General features: G+C 57.6%; 1 protein-coding gene across 10 annotated transcripts in view; it reads left to right on the top strand.

Moving 5' to 3' along the window:
- RBM33 (RNA binding motif protein 33) overlaps positions 1 to 12,050 on the top strand; it is a 141,087-nt gene extending 129,037 nt beyond the window's left edge. For all 10 annotated transcript variants that reach the window (XM_045496284.1, XM_045496285.1, XM_045496290.1 and 7 more), the window contains 2 exons: positions 5,144 to 5,232; positions 5,573 to 12,050. In XM_045496284.1, the coding sequence (XP_045352240.1) occupies positions 5,144 to 5,232; positions 5,573 to 5,621 (138 nt within the window). In that variant the 3' untranslated portion in view covers positions 5,622 to 12,050. The remainder of the gene's footprint in view (positions 1 to 5,143; positions 5,233 to 5,572) is intronic.
- The last annotated feature ends 12,245 nt before the right edge of the window (positions 12,051 to 24,295 follow it).

Consider the following 24,295-nt stretch of genomic DNA (forward strand, 5'->3'; position numbering starts at 1 on the left):
GCGCCAGGTAGCCCCGGCCTCCTGTGGTCCTGACGGGAGAAGCTTCTGTGTGCGGTGGACTGTGGCGCCACCTCGCGTCCACTCGGTGTAATAGCAGGTGGTGCTGTCTAGAGTAGGAAGGTCCCCTGTTTCTCTGGGCTTTTAAATGAGACTCGTAACCGCATGTGACCTCTGCTCCTTGAGCTGTGGAATCCGAGAGGCTTTCTCAGTGTGGCTCTCGGATTAGCATGTTATTCCCTTCAACGGTACTCACAAGGCTCTCTAGAAAGTCCATTTTAAAGACCTTAATCAACTCGCTATTTCCAGAATGAGGAACAACGTGCAGATCTTGTAGAAGCGTGACAACCGGAAGGCAGCAGTGGCGTGGGAAGTGCGGTAGCGGGTCCCAGAATCTTGGGGGAGGTGGCGCGTGGCAGCCACAGCCGCAGCATTCCACTCGTGAGCGGGTCCGAGAGACGCGTCTGCCTGGACCCCAGCCCCCGCGAGAAGGGAGCCCGGTCACTGCCAGGCACGCGTGCCCTGTGGGCTGGCAGACACACGTTCCTGCAGCAGTGACCCTGACCTCCCACTCTGTCCTGAGACAGGAAGCCAAGGTAGCTCTTAGATCAGGAAGTGAGGTAGTTAGGACCTCCGTGGCTTTTTTGTGCAACTGCTTTTAGTTCCCTGTTTGCTAGATTGTGCCTCAAATTGTGCTAAGAAGAAAGATTCATTACCCCGTAAATAAACGTCGTGGTGTAAAAACACAAAAGCAGTTTCCTCACAAAGGCACGGGGTTTGAGATCGCTCCGTGAGAGTATGACTGTCCCCTGTCGTGACCCTCCCTGAGGATGAGGCCGGCCAGCGCTGGCTCGTGCCCACACGTACCCGGCACCGCGCCGTCTCCGTCACTCCCGTGTCCTGGCGGTGCCCTGGCTGGGGCCAGAGGGGGAGCGCGAGCCATGGGTGTCCTTTGCGGCACGGCCGGGCTGTTAGCGGGGCTCTCTTCTTCGTCTCGAGTCTAGGCCTTTCTGTCGGGCTCTCCCCACCCGCCGGTTTTGGTTTTGTAACTCTCCCGGTGCCCCGGCCTGAGCAGGCTGGAGGAGACGCATGGCCTCCTCGTCCCCCACGGGGTGGCAGGTGCAAGGGGTGTCTGCCTGCCCCCAGACGCTGCACTTCGGGGCGGCGGGTGTCGCAGGCTGGCGTGGCTGAGCCCCCGTGGGAGGTCGTGCGAGAGCGTGAGCCGCTGTGAAGGAGCGTCCTGTTCTGACCCGGCCGCAAGGCCCGGCTGGTGTAGCCAACAGAGTAGGAATCTCAGGTCAGTGGTTCTGAAGTTCAGGACATCGGGGGAGAAGACACGGGTGTGACCACGTGATCTGAAGCCACGATGGAAAGACTGCTTACTAGGGGCCCTCGTCAAGGTCCAGAGAACGCAGCCAGCAGTAACGCCCACGGAAAGAGGACTTCGGGATGGCAGTGTGATGGCACTGGGGCTCTCGGGGGGCCAGCGGGAGGGAAGCCGGCCAGTGCGGGGAGCGGCGGGGGTCTCGGCACGGAGAGTAGGCACGCGGGGCCCTGGGGAAAAGCACAGCGCGGGCACTGGACCGAACCCGCGGTGGCAGGTGCAGCTGTGAGAGGGTCCTGCGAGGAGCTGGGTGTCGGGCCTGCCGTGTGGCGCACACTTCCGTCGTTGCTGCCGTTTGCCCCTTGGGGCCCCTGTGCCTTGTGGGGACACCGGTCTGCCGCCGACCCGGGGCTCTGGGACCTGCCTCAGCGGGGCCACCCCGGCCCTGTGAGTCACGGCTGTGGTGGGGCCTGTGGGGACGCGCTCCTCGTGACCTGTCGGTGGGGCTGCTCTCAGCACCACTGTGTCTAAAATTGGCCATCCTGTTCTTGGCAGAAGGCGCTTCCCGCAGGTGCTAAGAGCGACCGGCCGGAGGGGGCAGGACGCCGACACAGATCTTCGGGGCTACGTGACCCTGTTGGCGTCCCCGTGACATCTCGGTTGATCTGAGTTGGCGTCCCCGCGACGTGGTACTTGATCTGAGCCCGTGGGAGAAGAGGCAAGGTGCCGTGCACACGGACATCCTCCCGGGATGAGACCGCAGGCTGTCGGAGGCCGGGCCGGAGGGGGCTGCAGGGCGTCCGAGCAGGCGGCTGGCAGCCGAGGGTTTCGTCTTGCGTTTTGCTACGTGGAGGAGCGCGGTCACTCACCGTCAGGACGTGCGGGTGTCTCCCCTCTGAAAACGGAAGCGCGTCAGGCCGGAAGCTGGTGCCTTGGCCTTGCCCTCTGCGTGCCAGGGGGGCGCCTGCGGGAGAGGCAGCCGCGGCAGCAGAGCGAGCGTGGGCCCGGAGACGCCGTGCAGCTTCCGGTTTGCTCCGGCCCAGCCAGTGTCTGTGCGGGGCTGTGCCGCCAGCTCGTGCGAGTGCGGCTCTGCACCGTGGAAGCCGGGGAGCACGAGGCTTCCGGCTTCCGGCTTCCGGCGCACAGTGCCCACCCCTCTGCTCCCAGTAACGAAATCCCGGAGCTCTCGTTTTCGTAGGTCAGAAATGGCGGGGTAGGGACAGTTTCTGCAATTCAGTCTTCTGCCTCGAAGACATCGTTTGGTTTTTGGAAGAGGGTACGAAAATGTAAATGAAGGGCATAACCAGGAAGATTTTAGGAGCGTGTTCTCATCGCTGGCGTTGACTGCTTGAGCTCCAGGCCTTTCCCCGTGAGGAATTGGCACGGGGAAGTTTCCCCGTGAGGAGTTGCCGTCTCGTCCGGCACCTCCTCAGACCGAGGTCTAAACTGCTTAGGTCCCAGTAAGTTCTGTTGCATCAGGCGTTTTACCGTTTTATGTGGTAAGTGGTAAAAATGAAGCTTCGTGCCTTCGTTTCACATTGCAAAGTCACCCAGAGGAAATCGCCCTAGATACCTGGAAACCTGTTTTTCTGAAAACAAACAAAAAAAACCGTGGTATTTTCAGAAACCCACATTCCATCTGTGAATTGTACAGTATGAATAATTATCTGCGGTAGCATCAGCAATTAGTTTTTTCCTGTCTGTTCCTAAAGAACACGTCGTATTTGTAGACGAGGTAGATTTGGGGAAGTTGTTGGGATTCTTGCCTGAGGTCCGCTGCGGTGCCGGCAGCAGCCACCAGGGGGCGCGCACTAGCGAGAGGCGTGGCTGTGGGGCTGCAGGCGGGGGGGGGGGGGGGGGGGGGGCGGCGCAGACAGGACCAGAGAGCGGGGCCTGGCAGCGGGCCCCCTGCAGGTGCCCAGGGCTGCCTGTGCTCTGAGCGGATGCTTTGGAACCCATTGCAGGGTGCGGCACGGAACAGGCACGAGCGGGTGGAGGAGGCTGGCAGCTCGGGAGAGAAAGTGGGTCTCTGTGCAGGACTTGTAGGGAGTCCCCCGGGCCAGAGGGGCCACAGTGGCGAGCGCGTCTCCAGGGAAGAGAAGTCACCTGCGTTCGTTCCAGACCAACTACGGCGTTTTGCCGGTGCTCTTAACCGTAGGTGGAACCCTCTAGAAAACCCTGCTTCTGCTTTTATGCCCCAGATGAGAGCAGTCTCGTGTTGTCCCGAGCTTGCCGCCTGTGTCCTGCTGGGTTGGGGGTCCCCGCCACCCGCTTGCTGCTCCTCGGCCGCGTGGTCCGCGTGCTCGCCTTCCCACCGTGTCATTTGGAGACTTGAGACCGTTCATTTCTTTGTAAACACTGAAAGGTGACTTTCGGGAAAGTGGGTGTTCCATAGAGCTCTCCTAGTTGTGTTGACTGATAGATGTCGTGTGGGTATTAAAATGGAGACGTCTCACTTCGCGTACGGTATACCTTTTTGAGTATTTTTGTGTTCCCACCGTAGATCTTTGATAAATGCTTTACAATTAAATAGTCACATATGCCGCCACTTTTCAGGGTCCCGTGCGTCCATCAGCTGTGTTTTCCGGCTGTCCTACTTGGCTAGACAGCATCTAGACACGGTGGGTGGCAGCCCCCGCGTCGTGTCCTGCTGTGAGCGGGGTCCCGCCTTGGCCGCTACGCGCCTCGCTCTCGGCAGAGGCTGCAGCCTGCACGGCGCCCGGACAGTGTGCAGGACCGCGTGCGGCACCGCAGGCTTGAGAACGATCGGGCCCTTGAGAGTGGGACCGGCTGAGGGACCACACGGGTCTCCTCCTCTGACCTGGGCCTCCCAGATCCTCAGATCCTAAACCCCAAGGCCTCAGGGCAAGCTGGGGGACCACGTGTGAGTCCCCTCTGTCCGGCACCTTCCTTTCAGACGTGTAAGATCCTGTCTCCACTCGATGGATCCTTTCTGTCTGTCTTCTTCACGAGAGGGTGTGGTTTTCAGCGCAAAGAGTAGTGGCCTCTGGAATGGTTGCCTTGGCTCCAAAGGTCTCATTTAAGATGTCACTTAGTAATCGAGTGTCTAAGTACAAAATGTGATCAGACTGTGCTGACAGCCACCACTGGCGAAGCTGTCTCTTGCTGTGGGTAGCTGGGGGTGTGAAAGCCTCCTTGGTTTGCCCCAGTGGTAATTGTGGGCTCCCCCTGCAAAACAGCAGTTTCCTCCTGTGTGAAGTAATATTGCTTTTTAAAAAAAAAAAATCGGTGAGGGTCCCATAGAAAATTGTGTGGCAGGAAGGTGTGCAAACGGGGGGTGACTCTCCAGAAGTGTGTGTCACTGGGCCTCATGACAGGGAGGGTTGAGGGAGAAGATTGAGTGACTCATGTGGCCGGATGATGCCAGATCCTGACACCAGGCTGGGGGGTTGCGGGTGGGGGGGGTACACTTATGGGAATGGCTTTTGGGGACAGATTCTCTGGATCGGGGAGGAAAAATTGCTGGGGAGATAGTTTCCTTTAGTAATCCAAATGTCAGCCTGGACTCGTATTTTGTATTAAAGCTGATGTATAAATATGCTGGGTTTGTTTTAAGCGTATACAACATGATATTGAAGTGTTTCTCAGGGCGCCTGGGTGGCTCAGCGGGTTGAGCATCTATCTCTTGATTTGGGTTCAGTTCATGATCTCAGGGCTGTGGGATCAGGTCCCGCCTCTGGTTTTGTGCTGAGCGTGGAGTCTGCTCAAGATTCTTTCTCCTTCTGCCCCTCTCCCCCCCTCACTCTCTAAAATTAAAAAAAAAAAAATTTTTTTTTAATATTTCTGTTTTCTTCCCTCTAGAGTTTACAGATGCTTCCCCAGCAACGGAAAGCCATAGCTAAGTTCAAGGAACCGGCTCATGCGTTAGCATTTCAGCAGAAATTCCACAGGTAGCCTGTATATTCCGTGGTCGGGGTGACGGTGGGAGCGGGTGGGAGAGCCTCCCCGCTGTGGTTTGCTCTCCAGCAAAGCAGCCGTGGTTTCACACGTGTGCGCGCCCACCTGCCGTGGTAGAAACGCGCCAGTAATGCGTGCCGAGCGCAGACGGCGTGCCCTTCCCCTCGTGCAGTGTGGGGCACGGGCTCCCAGGTTTTGTGTTGATCTCTGTCTGCATTTTTATGGAGTTGTCATCCATCGGGACCTGCCATCCTAGTTTTCCCATACCTTGGTGACCTGACCGCTCATCTGTGGAGTTCGGTCGGCGTTGACTGTTTCTTTCCCTCTCCGCAGGCACATGATAGATTTGTCCCACATAAACGTGGCCCTGATTGTTGAGTGATCTCTAGCAGGAGACGCTGACCCGACACGGAACACTCGCTGTGGGATTTCTTCAGGGAAGCCGCGGCGCACACCCCCACGAGCACGGCCTCTCCGCGCACGGTCTTGCGTAACTGTTGTCCGGAGAGCGGCCGGCCCGGCGTGGACTCCAGCAGAGCCGGACTTGGGGACGTGGCGGCCTGGGCTCCGGTGTTACACGCTCCCCGTTCTGTTGTCACCGCAGAGAACTACACTTTCCGGTTTCTTTTGTTTTCAAAGTGCTTACGATGCATGTAGCCCTTGTTCTTCGTGATCGTGCTGTGTGACCGACCACAGTGACTTAGGTTCAGGGAGGGACGTTAGCGCCACAAATTCTGAGTAGCTTCCACAGCAAAGAACACTTGATAATGGTTGCACCCATCTTCAGTGCAGGCTAGACAAGGGTCTTCCCAGCCGAGCGGAACCGCGCCGTCCTCTCAGAAAGCCCTCACGAGGCTCTTGGAAGCACGTAGATTAAAATTTGGGTGATGGTGACGGGCAGCCGCGTGTCCTGGCAAGCAGGACGTGAGGGCGGTTGGGAGCGATGCCCATTGTGTGGCGGATTCTGCTGCTTGTAAATACTCCAGAAGCACCAGCTGCGTGTTCCTAGTTGCGGAGGGGACTCCCCACCCCTCTGTCCACTCTTCCCCAGTAAGGCAGCAGTCCTGGCAGGCCCCGCTGTGTCTCCCTGGGCCTAGAGAGGGCACCTGTGGCGCCGTCACCCTGCAGCCCTTCCGGAGCCCTGCCAGGTGGGTCGTGTTGCACATCTACCCCGCGAGGCAGAGGCAGGGGGACTCGGCCCGGCCCCGTGTGGTTTGTTCCTCTTTGTAAATGTGGCCCGAAGCAGCATATTTGTGTCCCTGGCTCTGTGACATACAACATTCTTCGGGAACTTGGTTATCATTGCTCTGATTAACTTTTTTTTTTTTTTTTTTGAAGGCCTTTTGAGTAGGGCTGTGCTGCCCTTGAGCAGAGCCAGGAGCAAGGTGGCCTATGTGCTGGCGAGTTGCCCCTCGTGGGGTGTGGTGTGAGGGATGGCTGTCCTCCCCAGACCGTGCAGCCCAAAGTGAAATTGAAATGTGTTCATGTGGCCCCGAACCTGCTTGAGGAGTTCTGGGTAGGCTCGTTTAGGTGAGACTTCCTTCCCGTAAAGCAACATTTAGTACAGTTCATTCCAGTCAAGTCTTTAAAAAAGTGCCTTATTGTATTTCTGCTCAAGAACGAGTTTCACCGTTTGGGGTTTATACTAACGTGGACCTGACCTGTTTGAGCAAGTAACAGATACTAAGGCATACTCAGACTTTTTAGCTGTGTTTTATACCTAAGATTTCACGGCAGGTTTACTAGTAGAATTAGAGGAAATAGGAGCCTGCCGCCTCCAGATGCCACCGGTCAGCCCTGCGGGGACCAGCTCGAAGCCCCGGAGCCCCCGCCGCCAGGCACCCTCCCTCCTCTGAGCCTTCGCGCGGGGGCTGGGACCCAGGCCGCGTGAGCCTGTGTCGTGTTTGCACAGGTGAAATTTTGTATTTTTGCACCTTCAGTTGCCCGAACTGGAGGGGAGTGGTCAGACCCCGTGAGGCTTTCTGTGGCGAGGGTTCTAAGTGGCATCCCGTGGTAGGAGGAGGCCTGGAGGATGAAGGTGGGTGTTGGCGGCTGCTTTTCAGAAGGTGTAGGTGCCAGGAAGCTAACGGGCACTCCCAGGGTGCACCCCCCAGCTGAGGCGCCTGGCCGCCTTGTTCCAGAAAGCCCCTGACTCAGCTGCGCCAGGCCTGCCGTGGTGCTCCAGGGGAGGGTCTGCACAGTCCGTGCCCTGTCCCTACCCTCGGTCGACACGCACGTCCTGTCCGCTGTTGTCACAGGGAGAGACGGATGTGTTCGTGTGTTTAACAGCGTAGTTTATTTGGCTCAGTCCACAGAGAGCTGCGTTGAAGCAATGAGCTTGACAGCCTGCTAGTTACGACACATCCAGACCCCTTGCCGGTGCCGGGCAGTGGGAAGGCTTTCAGTTGACGGACTTGCTTTTTATCACCAAGAACCAACTGATGCAATAAAATGAGCTTAAAAATTTTTTACCATTTTCTGAAATAGTCTGAGTGTGCCGTATTGTCTCTGGAAAGTAGGCACATAACAAAGAGCTTTTTCCCTAGTTAGTGATGAGAAGTCGTCAGTCCTGCGTGGGCACCGCTGTTCAAGACCTGGTGGTGACATTAAGGTCTGCTTTCGGCCTTGTCCGAGGACGATACGGGCGCCATGGGACATGTGTGTCTGTTAACTGTCTACACACATGAGCCTTCTCTTGATGTGGTGTTCTTGAAAGCCTCTGGCCATGGGGAGCTGGGCCTTCGTGAAGCCCTGGTTAGAATGGCCCCGTGCGCCCGGCTGTTGGCAGTGGCCGCAGTTAGTGCCGGCCGGCCCGGAGCAGAGGCTTGGTTTCCTTAAAGGGAGCTGCGGAAGGGAAAGAAGCAGAATTAGAAAGTAACGTTATTTCCATTCTCGGTGCGCTTTTCGCGGTGAAATCAGACCACCGGAAGCCGAACCCTTTTGGAAGATCTGTTGCAACCATTATCTTTGTTCTTTATTTATCATGCATTTAAAATGACATGCAGAAGCATTTAACATACTATGTAAATATGGACCTTTTAAAATTAAAATGTTAATTGGAACCGCTTTCAATTCAGCAACAATCTTAGCTATTTGTTAGTTCTTTTGTGTTGTCTTATCAAAGTTAAATGGATACCGTTCCATAATTGTTGATGTGTCTGTGTGTATATCCGATTTTTATAAAGATGGTAGTTAAGTCAATACATGTATCCTGACCTGTGTATTATTTGTTTCCAAATTCAAGAAGCTTAAAGTCAGTAAATACCGATATATCGCGTAAGGTAAATATAATAGGTGATTATGTGGAGCCAAGGTACCTTTTCTTTTTACATTGTCTTGTTTTGATTTTGTGCTGTAACATAAGATCACTTAGCCGCTTATCTGAGCATAACCTTGCATTACCGTTGGTCTGGCCACTTTTGTTAAGTCCTTATACTGATAATTCTAAGGGAGAAATCCTGTCTCTTTTTACCAGAACAAATGTTGAGGGTCCCCCCTCTTTCTGGACAGGCAGCGTCCTATGTAGGTGTCTGTGCCCTTCCCAGTGGGGAGCGGGCAGGGTGGCGGGGGGGAGGGGCTTCATCATAACTACTTTTTATTTGAGTCGTTCTTCTCTTGATTTGTAACAGCCCTGGATAAACCATTGTTTACGCCTGGTTCTGTAGCGTTGCTAAGTTGTGACAGAGCTTGGATCCTGCGCCCAGGGGGCTTTTTTCAAAGAGCGTTTTGCTTAATTTGTAAACGGAAGACTGTTGCTGGAGGAGATTGGGAGAGGTGTCTCGGATGGAGGGGAGAGGGGAGCAGGGGGGCCTGGGACCGGGGAGAGGAGAATTTTGCAGAATGAAGGAGTTGTACTAAGTATAATGAACTTCTCACACACTGACTCTTTTCAGAGGAGTCAGCTGGTCGAGCTGAGAAGCATGCGGGAGGGTGGGCTCGTGGACGGCTCTCGCCGGGGGACAGGAGGGCACCCGCCCAACAGGGAGGTCACCTTTCCGCGGGAGGGCCTTGAGCCCTTCCTCAGGAGGGGCCCCGCGCGGAGGTACAGAGATGCCCCGAGGCAGGGCCTGGCTCAGAGGGGCTGTTTGCAGAACCTGTCACTTCTGTTCTTGTTTTCTTAAATTTTCTTTCGGCTTGTTGTGGTTTTTTGTTTTGTTCTTTTCTTTTGTTTCTTTTTTTCTTTTTTTGCTGTCGTTGTTTTTAATTTCTTTGTTATTTAATTGAAGGTAAGCTCCACGCGCTTCTAGACCACTGGACTGACAGGGACCCTGTCGCGGGCGGTTGGGTTCTGGTGGAGGTCTGGTGCCGAATGCCCGGCGCGCTCCCCGCTCGGTTCCCTAGAGAGCCCGCGTGTCCGGCTGTCAAGAAATGCATCCCCAGTCGGGCCGGTGCTGCCCTCAGCAGATGGCTCTGGGCTCCTTTGCTGTCATACTGGCCTGCTCAGAGTCATTTTTAATTTCCCCTCCCTTCCTGCTTGTAGGATTGTTCTGGCTTCACATATTCACTGTTAGACCTGATTTTATTTCCCTGTAGTCAGGTTGAGTGCCCGCCCCCCCCCCCCCCCCCCCCGCCTTGTCTGTTTATTTGGTGTTGGGGGTGGGGGGGCTTGTGAAAGGTCGCCTTGGTTCTTTACCAATTTTTAAGAGACCTTATTCTGAAAGGGAATCCCTGACGGGTGGGGCGGATGATCGCTGCGGGGTGGGGAGACAGCCCTGTCCCCCCGTGAAGGAAGCCACAGGAGCTGAGATCGCTTAGGGGAAAGTGTAGGTATTTTACTGTATTTAATGAGCATTTCAATTAACCTTTTCACCTATTTTTAAAACTTGTGAATGGAGTGTTATTTTGGACATTGGTAAATATGAACTCTCCAAAGGCGGTTAGCCTTGATTTACTGCTAAATCCTAAGGATTATTGTGTAAGGTTTTTTTGCAACCTATTTAATCTTCATCATTTAAAGCGCCCGTGGTTTTGTGTCCTAGAACCAAAGCAGAACTCGCTGATTCATATTGGATCCCAGGTATACCTTCTTCTGGTAGCGTATGGTTGGGAAGGATCATTGGTTTTACACGCTGTAACCTGCCCTTTCTAGAGAATGTTTTTAAAACTCTTAACTCTCTCTCCCCTGTGCCGGGTTTTGGTAGGAAGGCTTCTCGTCAGGACAGGCATCTTCAGTGAGGACTTTTTTCCCTTTTATTTCTGACCAACTAAAATGTAAAAAGACCGTGTTGGTGTTTTGCTGTGTTTTATTTTACTGATTTTAAAACGTACCTAGAAAAATACAGGCCCTTTAAAAAGAAACAACGTAGCCTTTAAATTCCGAGTACGTTGCACAGACTGGACAGGTACGCTATTTTTTAATATATTCTGTGTTTAGTAGTTTTATATACTCTAGAGAGTAGACCTTGACGTTCTTGTAGCATGGTTTCTTTTCAACTCCTTTTTATCCTAAGGGCACACGTAGTGGAAGCTGATTTTTAAAGGTCTGTGTACATTTTATACCCTCGGCAGCGTTGTCTTAGACCCTACGATTTAGGGGTTTCTAACACACACAGCGCACTCACACCCTCAGCCGAAGAGCTAGTGATCTAGTGATCGTTTGGTTTTTTTGTAATTCGTCTTTGCTTTTCGCAGGCATGGGGGCAAGGAGTGCTTTTCCTCTGTGAGGATTCTAACTCTCCGTCTTCGCCTTTAATCCCACCGTTTAATTTTCAGGTTCGACAGCAGCCCAGCCCGCAGCCTTTGCATTCCGAGCGGGTCTCCTGTGTGGGGCGTCTCCGTCCTTTTGTGGCGTTGCCGCCCCCCACCCCCTCCCCGGGGGCTCCGGAGCAGCGGCCTCCTGCCTGCCCCCCCCCCCCCCCTTTTCCTGTTCTCTTGCACCTTCCTCGCCCAAACCCATCTAGCAGCCACCACAGGGAGCTTCTTCCCCATTCTGGAAAATCACTTTCTCCGCCTTCCTCCTCTCTGGATGTCCTCACCCTCCTCCTACCCACCTGCCTTTGGCCACGGACCTGCCCTTTGCTGACGGTGCTCTATTCTTACTCCTCTGTCTGCTCTTAACATTTAGAATTCCTCCTTGGGGGTGGGGGTGCGAGGCGGCCGTGAACATTTTTGCACGGCGTTTGCATTCGACCGCGTCACCCCCTTTGCTTTGACAGGTTTTCACTCCCGCTTTGTTCCTGCAGGTCTCTGCTGGAGAGAATAACGTCCGGATTCTGTTACTTTGCAGTGTGACCTTGCGGGAGCGTGTGGCGCCCCGCGATGCCGGCCGGCGTCCTGCCGCCCGCGGGGAGCGTGCGATTAACCACCCCTTTGTTTTCACCCCTGCTTTTACAGGACCTCTTGTGCATGAGTCAGTGTTAGTTGTAGCGCGCCCATTTTTCCACTGGAAGCGGCGGCCCGTTTGACCCCGTGTCACTGCTCCCGCTGTGATCCTTCCTAACCGTAATGCCCACGCGCTGCCGAGCTGGCCCGCGCCAGCTCCCGGGTGGAGCCTGACGCTGTGTCTGTTGGGAGTGCGTTGGGAGTTCAGAGACCGGCACGCGACCGAGTTGCTTCCCTGTGGGTTGGCCTGCCTCACGTGTTCTGCCCAACACTGCACTTGCCCTTGTGGGGAAGGACGTCGCCTCGCTTTGCCCCGTCTCGCTGTGCGCTGATCACTGTGACGCTTTATCAGGAATCTGTGTGAGGAACACTGGTGACATGGTTGGAAAAATGTATTGTGTGTATCATTTGTGTGACTCCGTACGGAGGCGTGTCTCGAACTGTGTTGTAATTTGAAAGATGTGTTAATAAACTGCCTTGCGGCCTCTGCTTTGGTGCTCCGGTGTCTCCTTTGCCTCGCCGCCCGCGCCTGGTCCGTGCCGCGTCCCAGCCGTGCGGACAGCCAGCCTGCGGCCCCCCCGCGGGAGGCCAGGCTGGTGTTTCCCCCTAGGACTGGGGGTGTCCCCAGCGCCCCCTCTGCTGCAGGCATCGGCTGGGAAACAGGATCTTGCCAGCGGACCCACAGGAGGGTCCGAGGGTCTGGCTTGTCCTCACCCACACTCTGTGGTCCGCAGGAGTCGGAACAGACTCGACAAAAACAAACAGCTTGTTTGGCTCTATTGGAAGTTTGGAAGGGGGGGTATTTTCTTTTTACGTTTTTCAAAAAAATTTTAACGTTTATTTATTTTTGAGAGACCGAGATAGAGCACAAACAGGGGAGGGGCAGACACACACACACACACACACACACGAATCCGAAGCGGGCTCCAGGCTCCGAGCTGTCAGCACGGAGCCCGACCGACGCGGGGCTCAAACCCACAAACCGTGAGGTCATGACCTGAGCCAGAGTTGGATGCCCAACCAACTGAGCCACCCCGCTTTTTACATTTTTTAAACCATTATGAATGATGTTTACATCTCTTCAACATTGGTGCTCTGATGCTGATCATTAACACCCAGGGTGGAGGTTACCGGTCACCCCCAGGATGATGCCTGTGACACCCCGTTGTACAGGCACGGGTCTGGTTTGGGGTCCCCCAGTGCACATTGTTGGACATCCATTTTCCATCGAATGCATCATCCGAGTTTTCCATGTTGCTACAAATTGCTCCGAATTCCTGGTCTGAAAACGGGGTCCTTGTAAAATATCCCCCCACCCCGCCGGTTTGGAGAAGGAACACCTCCCCCGCCCCCTCCGCCCCCCACCCCCGCCCCCGCCCCCGGCCGGGCTGGGACAGGCCAGGCTCTCCCTGGCGGGGGCCCTGCACTGGAGTCCGCGTGGGATTCAGGCGGGAGGCACTGGCACCACTCCTCGCCTGTTGAGACCCACCTTTCTGGTCTGTGGGGAGGGGGCTTACCTTGTGATGAAGGAGCAAAATGGTACTGGTGACCCGTGACACCGTGCCGGCCCCGTCAGCCCCTCAAGTTGGCCGAGGTCTTCGTGCCCTTCCTGGGACACAAGAAAACGGCCTGTGTCCCTCTTAGAGGGACTGTCCCTCTCCAGCCGGGACCACCTGCTGCGGGACTTCAGGTCTAGGTCCGTTCTCTCGTTTCCCCTCCGCGTGGGACCTACTCGAGTTCCAGTGACGAAGGCCAGACACGGAACGGATGGACGCGGTGTCCCCACAGGCAGGTGCGGGGGCAGGTGGGCAACGGGGGACCGGGGTTGGAGAGGGAGGGAGGGCGGCGGAAGGGCCTTGGCTCCTGCCCGAGCACCAGCCAGGCCTCGCTGACAAAAGTGTTACCTCTGAAGACATCTAGGGACGGACTTGATCACCGTTCTCCCGGATGGGAGGGATGCGTGGGAGGAGGCCCGAGTTTGGTTCTGGGTGAAAAGGAAAGGTAAGCGAAGAGGCTAACTTCCGGGAAACAGGAGGAAGGGGCAGCACAGGTCCACATGTTTGATTAATTTCTCAGATCTGACTTCTGGGAATTTTTAAGCCCAAATCAGAATCTGAGGAGGCAAAAACCATTTTTTCTTCCATTTTAATCCGTATCCCGTGGGTATGTTGTTCTTTGTCTAAAGGCTGGCGTGTGCTGTGAGGGGCGGGAGCCCTGCAGGAGCTGGCTGGAAACCTCTAGGCGCGGGTGGGCGGTGGGCTCCCCGGACCCGGGAGACGCGGGGCAAAAGGGCGCTCCTCCCGAGAAAGTTTCCGGCTCCACACTTGGTCGCCCGGGGAGGGTGTTTGTGCCGGGGTGAGGGGCCGCGGGCGGGGTGTCACCGATGTCTGGAATTTAGAGTGCGTGGGGAGTGCCAGCGGGCCTGGGGTTGGGGGCCCGGGGGCGGCTGTGGGCCGAAGGAGTGAAGGAGCCGGGGTCAGCAGGTGGACGGGACAGGGGGGTCGGCAGTGGGGGACCAGCGTTGGTGCAGGGGGCGCCGGGGAGGGGAACTGGGGGGCCGGTGCAGCGGGGGTGCGGTCAGGGGATGAGAGGCCGGCCCCGGGGGGCTGCACAGAGAAACCCCACCTGAGCTCGGGAGGTGGTGCCGCGGGAGGGGCTGCGCTGGGCCCGCACCCTCCGCCCGCGAGGCCCCGATGGGGCCGGGCTCCTGGGCCAGCAGCCGGCTCGGAGACCCCCGCCGCTCCCGAGGAGGCCCCTCGGCCTGCTTGCCCAGCTGGAGGGTCCGCAGGCCGGGAACAGGGCTGCCTTTCGCCCTTGCCGCCCGATGGCCTCGGGCTCTGGGGTGACCCAGAGGTGGCCCTCCTCTGTCCTCCGGGAACCTGGCCTGAGCCCCCACATCCCTGCGGGAAGCGGAGGTGAGACGGTAGCACCCTGCTCCCCACCCAGGCTGCCGTCTGGAGGCTCAGGCCTCCCCACTGGCTGACCTGGCTCGCTTCCTTCTCCATTACTTCTGTCATTTCCGCAATACGGTCTTTTTTTTAGAAAATACACTTTTGTGCATTTTTGACTTTAGCGAAAGTGCATGATCGGGGAGGGGGGCGGCGGGAGAGAGAGCAAGAGAGAGAGGCTCTCGAGCAGGCTCCACGCCTGGCATGGAGCCCGACGTGGACCTCGATCTCACAACCCTGCGATCTTGACCTGCGCTGAAATCGAGTCGGACGCTCAACCAACTGAGCCACTCAAGGCACCCCTGCAATGGGGTCCCTGCAAGATGGGGACCCCCCCCTCCCCCTCCCCCTTGTGAGCTGTCCAGGCCCAGGCCCCCTGCTGACATTGTCATTGCCAGGAAGCAGCCCGGTGGGTGGCCGTGCGTCTCAGGGCCGCGCACCTCCTAGGACCCCAGCCGTCCCCAGGCTCGAGGCCCGCGATCCTTCTCCCTCTGCAGGGCCCCCCCTTCAGCACCCCCTCGCCCTTCTCGCCTTCTCGCCCCTTCGTCTTCTGGGGTCACTGCTGACCATCTCCTTGATGACCTTCCATTTTCTTTTCCCCTGGAACCGGTGCTCGTCTGAAAACTCTGAGTCCCCATGATCCTGGGCTCGCATCGCAGCTGGAGGCCAGAGTTGGACACATAGGCAACCGTGCGGCCTGGCCTGCTTTGAGCTCTGATGGCCCCGAGGGCTGCCGGGAGATCCTCCGTTGCCGTCAGGCTCCCGGGGAGTGTTTCCTGTCCGCTGTCCACACTGTCGACGGCATCCCCTCTGCTCTTTCTCAGACACCCCGTGGCCTCCCCACGCGTTACTCCCAACAGGAGAGCTCAGGGAAGGGCGTCCCCGCCACCGCAGGCCGGCCCCCCCACCGGTGCTGCACCCCCTTCCCCCGCCTGCTGAACCCCGGCTCCCCAGAAGTCTCTTCTCCTGAAGGTTTCCTTCCGAGGCGGACCTGTCCCGCGTGCGAACCAACATGCGGTCAGAGCCTCCCTGCACTTCGTGACCACCTTCAGCTGCTTGCACGATGCTGTCCCACTTTGTGCGAAACTCACTGAAAAAGCTGTCTTTCTTTTCTTCTGTCTCCCATGTTCTCTCTAACATCTCTCTTGAGGGGCGCCTGGGTGGCTCAGTCGGTTAAGCGTCCAACCTACGACGGGTCATCTCACGATTCATGGGTTGGAGCCCCACGTCGGGCTCTGTGCTGACAGCTCGGAGCCTGGAGCCTGCTTCGGATTCTGTGTCTCCCTCCTCTCTGCCCCTCCCCGCCCCATCTCTCTCCCTCTCTCTCTCTCTCTCAAAAATAAACATTTAAAAAGAATAAAAAAAAAATAAATAAAATCTCTCGTGAATCCACACCAGCCTGGCTTTCGAACCCAGCCCAGGTCAGGCGGCTGCGTTCCTCCCCCCTGGTCGCTCCCGACAGGACCCCAGGCGGTCCCGGGGCTCTAAAGGTCAGCTGCAGGCCGGCGAGTCCCCCACTCGACCCTGCCCCGCACCTCCCCTGAACGGGGCTCCAACCTCCCTTTCTGCTTGGGTGCATAGCAGGCCTTTCGGATTCCCTGCCGAGCTCCGAGCCCCGGGTCCTTCCCTCAGTCTCCCCCCCCATCCCAGTAGATGGCAGCCCCTTCCTTAAGGACGCCCCAGCCCCAGGCTTCGGCGTCAGCGGCACCTCCTACTAACAAGCACGCCGGTTGCCGGGCCATCCCAGTCTTCCAAGAGCGTCTAGAATCTCCCGGCTCCGCCGAGACCACCCCGGCGAAAGCCACCGAAGCCTCCCACGCGGGGACTGAGCCGGCCTCCACGGGGCTTCCCGTGTCCTCCCTGCCCTCCTGCTCTCGGGCACCAGACGCCAGCCAGAAGGATCCCGTAAAATACAAGATCACTGCGTTCGGGGCGCTCCGGAGGCCTCTCGTCTCACTTGGATAAAATAAAAATGCCTAAAAGGCACAGCACGGGGACCGCCATCGACGGCACCGCAGGGGCGCTGGTGGCGGCAGGTGCCCGTGCGAGGAGCAGGTCGCAAGGTGCAGGCTTGTCCGGGGGCTGCTGGGGGTGCCCGGGGCCGGCCTAGCCCGCTGTCCCCTGGACTGCAGCAGCTGATGAACCCGCAGTCCCCCTGCACCCCCGGGCGCCCACGACCCCCCTCCCCCTGCATCCCCCGACCCCGGGGTGGGACAGGACTCTCTCTGTGCTGCCCTCCTCGCCTGCTCCCGCTCCCTCCCGAGGAACCAAGCCGCCTGCCTGGCTGCCTCCACTGGGGCTCGTCCTGGTTGCTCGCTTCTCAGAACGTCCGGTAATTTTGGGCTGGACAGGACATTTTGGACGCCTCATTTCGCGAGTCCTGCAAGCAGCCGACCTCCTGGAGGGTTAGCCTGGCCCTTCCGACACTTGATTCTCAGCCCGGTTTGGCCAGCTCTCGGGAAGGCCTTGCTCTGGTGTCCTGACCACCCGGGTGTCCAGCGAGTGGCCCCCGCGGCTGGCCACCTCTCCTCACGCCCCACCGGCCGTCCCCATGGCGCCAGGCCCCGGACACACGCAGCTTTGTGGAAAGCCGAGATTTCCGGGCACCCTCTGCGAGTTTCTGGGGTCCCCTCCACGTGTGGCCCCAGCCGCTCCCGCGGCCCCAGAAGCCCGCCGCCCTCCACTCGGGCCCCATCCTCGAGCACTGAGCTCCGGAACGTTCCTCCGGGCACGCGGCCCGGGTGACCCTGGAGCTGGCAGCGTGCGATGGCAGCCGCACCTGTTCCCAGAGGAAGGCGGAGGCGGGTTCCCTGGGCGCGGTCACCGTGTCACGGCTGGAAGTGGACGTCCTGGCCTGTCCTGTGGCCTCCATAGGCTTCACTACCACCCGCCACACGGTCATGTATCCATTTTGTGGATCATGCCTCCCTTCACCCTGTAAGTAAGTAAACCGGGGGCGGGAAGGGAATTAACCGTGCTGTTGTTTTTTCCTGCCGTGTCCAGGGGCCCCGAGCTGTGTGTGGCGCCCAGGGGCACTCGGGTCACTGCCCGCTGACTCAGGTCAGCCCCGGCTCCCCACGCGCTGCTGCGAGAGCGGTTTCCACCTGCCCATGGGCCGCGCCCCACCTGGGGTCCACAGACCCCCGGGAAAGACTATTTTTGTCCAGTCTGCTGGGGGGTGGGATGCTGAGCATCGGGTGAGGGGAGAAGCTTCGGGGCTCCGTGGAATCCAGCTGTCACAGACCCCGCAGCAGTGAGCAGAACACGGATGGGGCACGCGTGACGACAAGGGACAGAGCCCGAGCTGTGTCCCCACCGCGGACCACCTGGTCCGCCCGGGGCGCCGAGCGGATGGAGGGGTCCAGAAACTGACGTGGCTGGAGGCCGGCCGCCCAGCCGTGGCTCCTTCAACAGAAAGCAGCTGTGTCTGGTGACCCCGGGGGGGGGGGGGGTTGGGACGCGGGCCGGGACCTCCAGCCTCACACGGCTCTGCTGGATTTCTTGGTGGCTCGACTGTCAGCCCCAGGCTTTACCCAGGCTGTGGGTCACAAGATACACGCGTCTTTTTGAGAAAAATCTTGAAGTTTATTTATTTATTCCGAGAGAGAGAAAAGGCGTGAGGGTACGCGTGAGCGGAGAAGGAGCAGAAAAAAGAGAGAGTCCCAAGCGGGCTCTGCCCGGTCGGCACGGAGCCCAGGGCGGGGCTCGAACCCACGAACCGCGAGACCTGAGTCGAAATCAAGAGTCAGATGCTTAACCGACTGAGCCACCCAGGCGCCCCCCGTACATATTTTCAATATCTGTATGTAAATAAATGTGCACATCGACTTTATAAGATATGGCATTATGGTCCCTGGTCCTCCTTCCTTCCCTCCCTCCTCCCTTCTTTCCTCTTTCTTTCTTTCTTTCTTTCTTTCTTTCTTTCTTTCTTTCCTTCTTTCTTTCTTCTTTCTTTCTCTTCTCTCTCCTCTTTCTTTTCTTTTTCTCTTCTTTTTTCTTTTTCTTCTTTCTTTCTCTTCTTTCTTTTTTTCTTTCTTTCTCTTCTTTCTTTCCTTCTTTCTTTCCTTCTTTCTCTCTTTTCTTTCTTTCTTTCTTTCTTTCTTTCTTTCTTTCTTTCTTTCTTTTTTAGAGAGAGAGAGAGAGAGCTTTGAAAGCACAGAGTGGGGAGGGGAAGGGGCAGAGAGAGAGAGAGAGAGAGAATTCCGAGCAGCCTCCATGTTCAGTGCAGAGCCCGCTGTGGGGCTCGATCCCACAGTCCTGAGATCACGACCTGAGCCAAAACCAAGACTCTGTCGCTCAACCTCTGAGCCACCCAGGTGCCTCTGCTTGTTTTTATAAAACAGATACAGAATTCTCTAGAAAAGAGATTTGGATGGATCGGCTCCGTCTACAATGTATTGCGTCTCACCGAATCTGAGAGGGTACCTTCTTTCCTCCCTGGACCTTCTCCGAGACGCGGTGCCTCTGACAGTCACCATCGGCCCGCGGGCACTTGTGACGGTTGTATACATTTTGTGGTTATTCTGGGAGGCCTCCCGATGACTTCAGTGCCTTGGCGGATCGGCAAACGGCCACGTGAGGACTGTTGGCGGGGGGACCATGCTGTCAGAGCCGTTGCTGGTTCGGTCAGGCGTCTCTGGGTAAACGATAGAAAAGCCACCATTTACCGGACACTCACGAGCGCCGGGCCGTGCAACACACGTGCGTTCCTCCTACGCGTTTAGTGTGGAACGATCCTGTGCGTCATGAGCTGTTTGCGTGCCCTTCTGGAGCCTCGAGAGGGTCACAGCGGTCCATACGGGATCTCCAAGGCTGGCTGACCGCAAAGGCTGTGCCTTAACTTTTCTGCTACACAAAGACAGTAAAAGTCACCAGAAAGCGTACCACCGAGGAGGACTTTCACGACAGCCGCTCCAGATGGGTTGGTACGCATATATTAGGTTGAAGCCTAGGAAGGCTCCACTTGTGTATCTGAGAAAGGGGAGCATGTCGGGACTTTCGTGACTGCTTCCTTCACTCTGTAGGACGCCCGGTTCCATGGTAACGAGTACCGATCGAGGCTCCTGCTCTCCGTTGCTGCAAAGTATTCCACGGGGTTTAACTAACCAGGTGATTAGCCGAATCCGTGTTGGTGGACACACAGGTTACGTCCAGTTAGGTATATGTCGTGTTGCCATAAACACTCTTGTCCAGCCTCACGGGGGCTCCGGATGCTCTCTTTTGCTACGTTGTGCCTTCAACTCTCTGAAGTGGTCGTATGGTTGTCCCCGACCGCACTCACACCACGATGCTGGACACCCCCCACTTGCTGCCCCGGTTGTTAGAGGCAGAGGTTTCTCTGAGACCCTGCACAAGAGCACAGAGGACTTGCACACAGTGGTGGCGGGACTCGGCTGTGGAGAAAAGCTAGAGCCTTCCAGAACGGTGGCTCTAGGAGCGTCGTGGGTGAGAGCCGGTGCCCCTCGCTGCCTGCCGCGCGTCTGCCAGTGACAGACAGGTGGTGCTGAGCGTGACCCTGACTGACTGGAAGGGCCGACGGGATTGAAGTGTGTTGTCCCAGGTCCGTGCCCCCAGCATGCCTGGGACACTCCTGGTGTTGAGGTCAGGGGCGCCCAGGTGAGAAGTGAGAGCCTTTCCTAATCAGGGACAGGCACGCAGCACGGTGGCCCAAGACCAGCGTTTGGAGCCCTGGGGTCTTGGGAGCAAGCCTCTAGATCATTCTAGGCCAACCTCTCATTCTGCAGATGGAAAAGGAAAGCTTGGAGGCCGGCCCTGCCCCTCCTTCACCCTCAGTTTCCCCGCCTGATCCGCGAGCAGGGTGGGCAGGTGTGTGGATTTGTGAAGTTAGTCGTGAAGCGTCTCAGGAAGAAACAACCCCAATTCGTGGTGAATCCGTGTTGTGAACCCCCCTTCTCTTTGGGAAACGTGGAATCATATTCAGCGGGGACTCCCAGAACACTGCCCTCCCGTGAGCACGGTCTCAGTGCACCTGTCGTCCGGCTGGAAGAAGGGGGTCTTCCCACTTCCGGGGCGATGCTTCTGCGCCACCCTTCCTCCGCCCGGCGTCCTGGGGCCGGGGGTCCTCGCAGCGGCCTCCCGGTCTCGCTGTCTCCTCCCCCAGACAATGAAGCCGCCTGGGGCACAGCGCGTCTCCATGACAACCGCATCCTGCCTTCCCCGCTCCTCTGGCGCGTCCCGGCTGCCCAGCAGATGGCGCTCTCCTACCGGGGAAGGCCTGAAGCCGGGCGAGCGCGCAGTCCCCGGGGATGCGGTCCCGCCTTCTTTCATTTGTTGGCTCGCTCACTCACTCGCTCACTCATTAATTCAGCGCTTCCGGAATACCTGCCCATGGCCTCCCCGCGGTGATGGGCACGGAGGACAGAGCCTTGAGCGAGACAGTCCCAGCGATGCCCCCATAGTGATGACAGCAGGTGCAGAGTGCGGGAGCCGGACTGGACCTCACCCCACACGGGGACCCTGAGCCCCGGGAACCACGGTGGCTTGTGCGGCCTGCTCTGTGCGGAGCTGAGAGCAGAGCCCGGCTCTCCAGTCTCCCCCTGCTCATCCGCGGGGGTGGCCCCATTCCTGGGGAAAAGCACTTTCCCACCAATTAGAGTATTTTGGAAACGCCTTTTTTGGGGGGCCTTGGCCTTGAGCCTGGTAATATGAGCCTCGTCTCTTCATGGATGTGTGGCCTCATTTGTTTTCATCCCCAACTCCACAAGATGCTTCTCTGAACGACCTCTGATCATTTAGAACATTCCAGAAGCAATAGTAAATGCACAGGCGCCCAAATCTCTAGGATTTCCCCCCCGGGGCAGCATCTTGGTGGCTGTTCCAGGATTTACTGGTGACCGAGTGTCACTAGGACGCATTTAGAGAGGAAATAGAACAAAAAATTTCTTAAATGTTTTCAAATTAAAATGGTTTGTTTTTGCTTACAAAGTGGTAAATTGTCACTGAGACAAATGTGGAAAATATAGGTAACAAAAGAGAGAAAAGGAGGTCACTTGTAACTCCAGCACCCAGAGACTGTCATTGGTAAGATTTCAGTGTGTACCCTGCCGAACTTTTTTCTAATACACATACATGCGCACGCACACCCATGCACACCCCCCCCACACACATACACACACACACAAATGGGACCCAAGTGTACGTAATGTTTGGGAACCAGCTGATTTTCACCATATAATATGTTGTCACTATCTTCCCGTGAGGTTGAATATTTTTTGCATCTTCTTGCATAGTTGTTAGTAACGGTAACCCATTCAGTTGTATGTTACCCCCGAATTTATTCACCCAATTCCTTCGTGTTGGGCATCGAACCTGCGGCCCAAATTTGCACAGTCACAGACCCCCCTGTGGAAAGCATGCTGGAACCCACGGCACACGGAAATCCTGGCCATTTCCTTGGTATAAGTTCTAATACGGTAGAATTACCGAGCCGATGGAGACATAACATTCTGAGGCTTTGATGACTTATGGCCGAGTGGTGCGGAAGCGACATTAATTCCACTGCGGTCCTACCCCCACGCAGGAGAATGACGCCCTCTCCCTCACCCCTGGCGCTGGGTGGGTGGATGAGGCAACACTGGCCATGAGCTCCAAAGCCGATTGATCGAATCCTGGCTCCGCCCCTTGGCTGTGCAATCTGGGAAAAACCATTTGCTTCCTTAAGGTTTCCTTTTGTCCCCTGGAACGTGCAGAGACGAATGCCTATTGGTGATGAAGATGGGAGGGAGAAACCTCTCTCTAAGTGTGCCGCGTGTCCTAATGTGGGTTTTCCCTATCGTGCTAGGGAACTTGAAGAGCGTGAGCTCTCTAGGACCTTCTGCAGCCCCTACAGCAGCCTTGTCAGTTCCGAACCTATCTGTTGACCCCAAGTAAAAACCCGGAGTGCCGTCTCTGTCCACACCCCATTTTCCCCGACAGTCACACGGGGGCAGGAATGGAACCACTTGCCGGCACTCCTAGCTGTGTTTGCACCTGCGGGAGTTGTGGGTGCCCCTCTGCCTCCACCCCTGCCTCTCCTGGGCCCCCAGCCCCACGCTACCTGTCCCGTGCTGCCCCCCTCCCCATTCCGTTCCTCCCAAATCCTATTCTCAGACAAGGATTTGATATTTAAGAAGTGACTTTGATGTCTGATTCCCCAGGGCTGTAGTATTTATAGCCGAAGCTCTCTCCTTACAGGAGGAAAGGCGGCTTTATCCCCCGCCTACTGAGTTTGGGTGCCCTTGACATCCGGCATGGTCGGGAACGCCCTTCTAACTCGGGAAGGCTGGTCCTTGCATGCACACGCGCGCGCGCACACACACACACACAGGCCTGCTGGCACACTCTATCCACACCCCTCACGCATCACACACGCACTCACCTCATACACTTGCTCACGCGCACACAACACGTTCACTCTCACTCTCACAGGTGCACGCAGCCACGCCCAAAAACACCATCCGGGTGCGTGTGTGCCCACACACCAGGAAGCCGTACCCCTTCCGTGGCGTGGGAAGGGAAGCAGCGGCAGCGAGCGCCCCGGCCCCCACCTGTCGCGGAGGGAAGTGGAGGTCACGGGTGGCGGGAGGGGCAGGTGGGGCGAGATGAGGAGGCCTCCCAGCCCCCAGGAGCCGGGGTCTGTGTGCCGGCTGGCCCGCCGGCCGGAGGGGAGCGACAGGGACAGGCGAGCCGCCCGGGGCTGCCCCATTAGGACGTCCCCCGGGAGAAAGCCACCCCTTGGCGGCTCGAGACAGCAGAGTGCGTGGGACACTCACGGGCAGACAGAAGTATTTTTAAACTAATTTCCCTGACCTAAAAAGGTTCTTTTCTGACTGAACACCTAGTCTTTAGGACCGACATGGGAGCACTGCCTATAAATAGCTCAGCACTCCAGCTGGGCTGGCGGTTGTGGCCACCGCTGGGCGTTGGGGACACAGCTCAGGCCTCTGCAGGCGTCCAGGGGCCCAGGGGGCGGGGGTCCGGGCGTGGGGCGCCGCACTGGGTTGTTTAAAATGGCAGAACCGGGAGGAGATGAGACGGGGCTGGGGCCGGGCTCATCGGGGCCCGGCGTCAGTCGCCCCCGGGCCCCCCACACTGCCACCCGTCCTGCCCCCTCGGGGCAGGTGCAGGGGGCACGGATGGGAGCGGGCATCCCGACTGCAGAGGTGAGTGGCTGCAGGAGAGGGGCGGGGGGGGGGGGCACAGCGGTGTGAAGACAGCAGCAGGATCTCGGCCCCGCGAATTTAAAAATCAGTTTATTCTTGTGAGCAATGAAAGCGTGCTCCGTGTGTTGAGCTGGGAAAGTCTAGACGATACAACCAACCCGTACGTATCCAAATCCCTCAGATCCCAGCGCACCCGTGCCGGGGGCCGCCGCCGACGTCCAGAACGGCCGGGACCCTGGTGGGGAAGCGTCCCGACTCCGCTTCGACCTCTTGGCTGACGTGTCGCCTTGGAGTGTGGCTCTTGTGTTTATGTTCCCACGGCGGTGGCCGTTGCCTGATGATGTGCGTCCCCAGGCGCGGGGCACGCTGGCTCAGTTTCCCTGTTGGCTCTCGCCCGTGCTGGGTACCCCCCTTCCTCCTGGCCCCTCCAGCCTCAACCCTGGGGGAGAAGGGGAAATCCGGGGCAGGGAGGGCAAGGGTCTGCGACACAGCGTGCCCCTCCCCCCGGGGCTGCCCCGCGAGGACCCAGAGCCCTGCCTGCTGCCGTGGGAGGCCCTCCCCCCTCCCCCCCGCCCCGGCTTCCTCCTCCCACTCTGGTACAGCCCTGCGTGGACGCAGAGGGGAGA

This window comes from Leopardus geoffroyi, chromosome A2 (assembly GCF_018350155.1).
Source record: "Leopardus geoffroyi isolate Oge1 chromosome A2, O.geoffroyi_Oge1_pat1.0, whole genome shotgun sequence".
Taxonomy (NCBI): Eukaryota; Metazoa; Chordata; class Mammalia; order Carnivora; family Felidae; genus Leopardus; species Leopardus geoffroyi.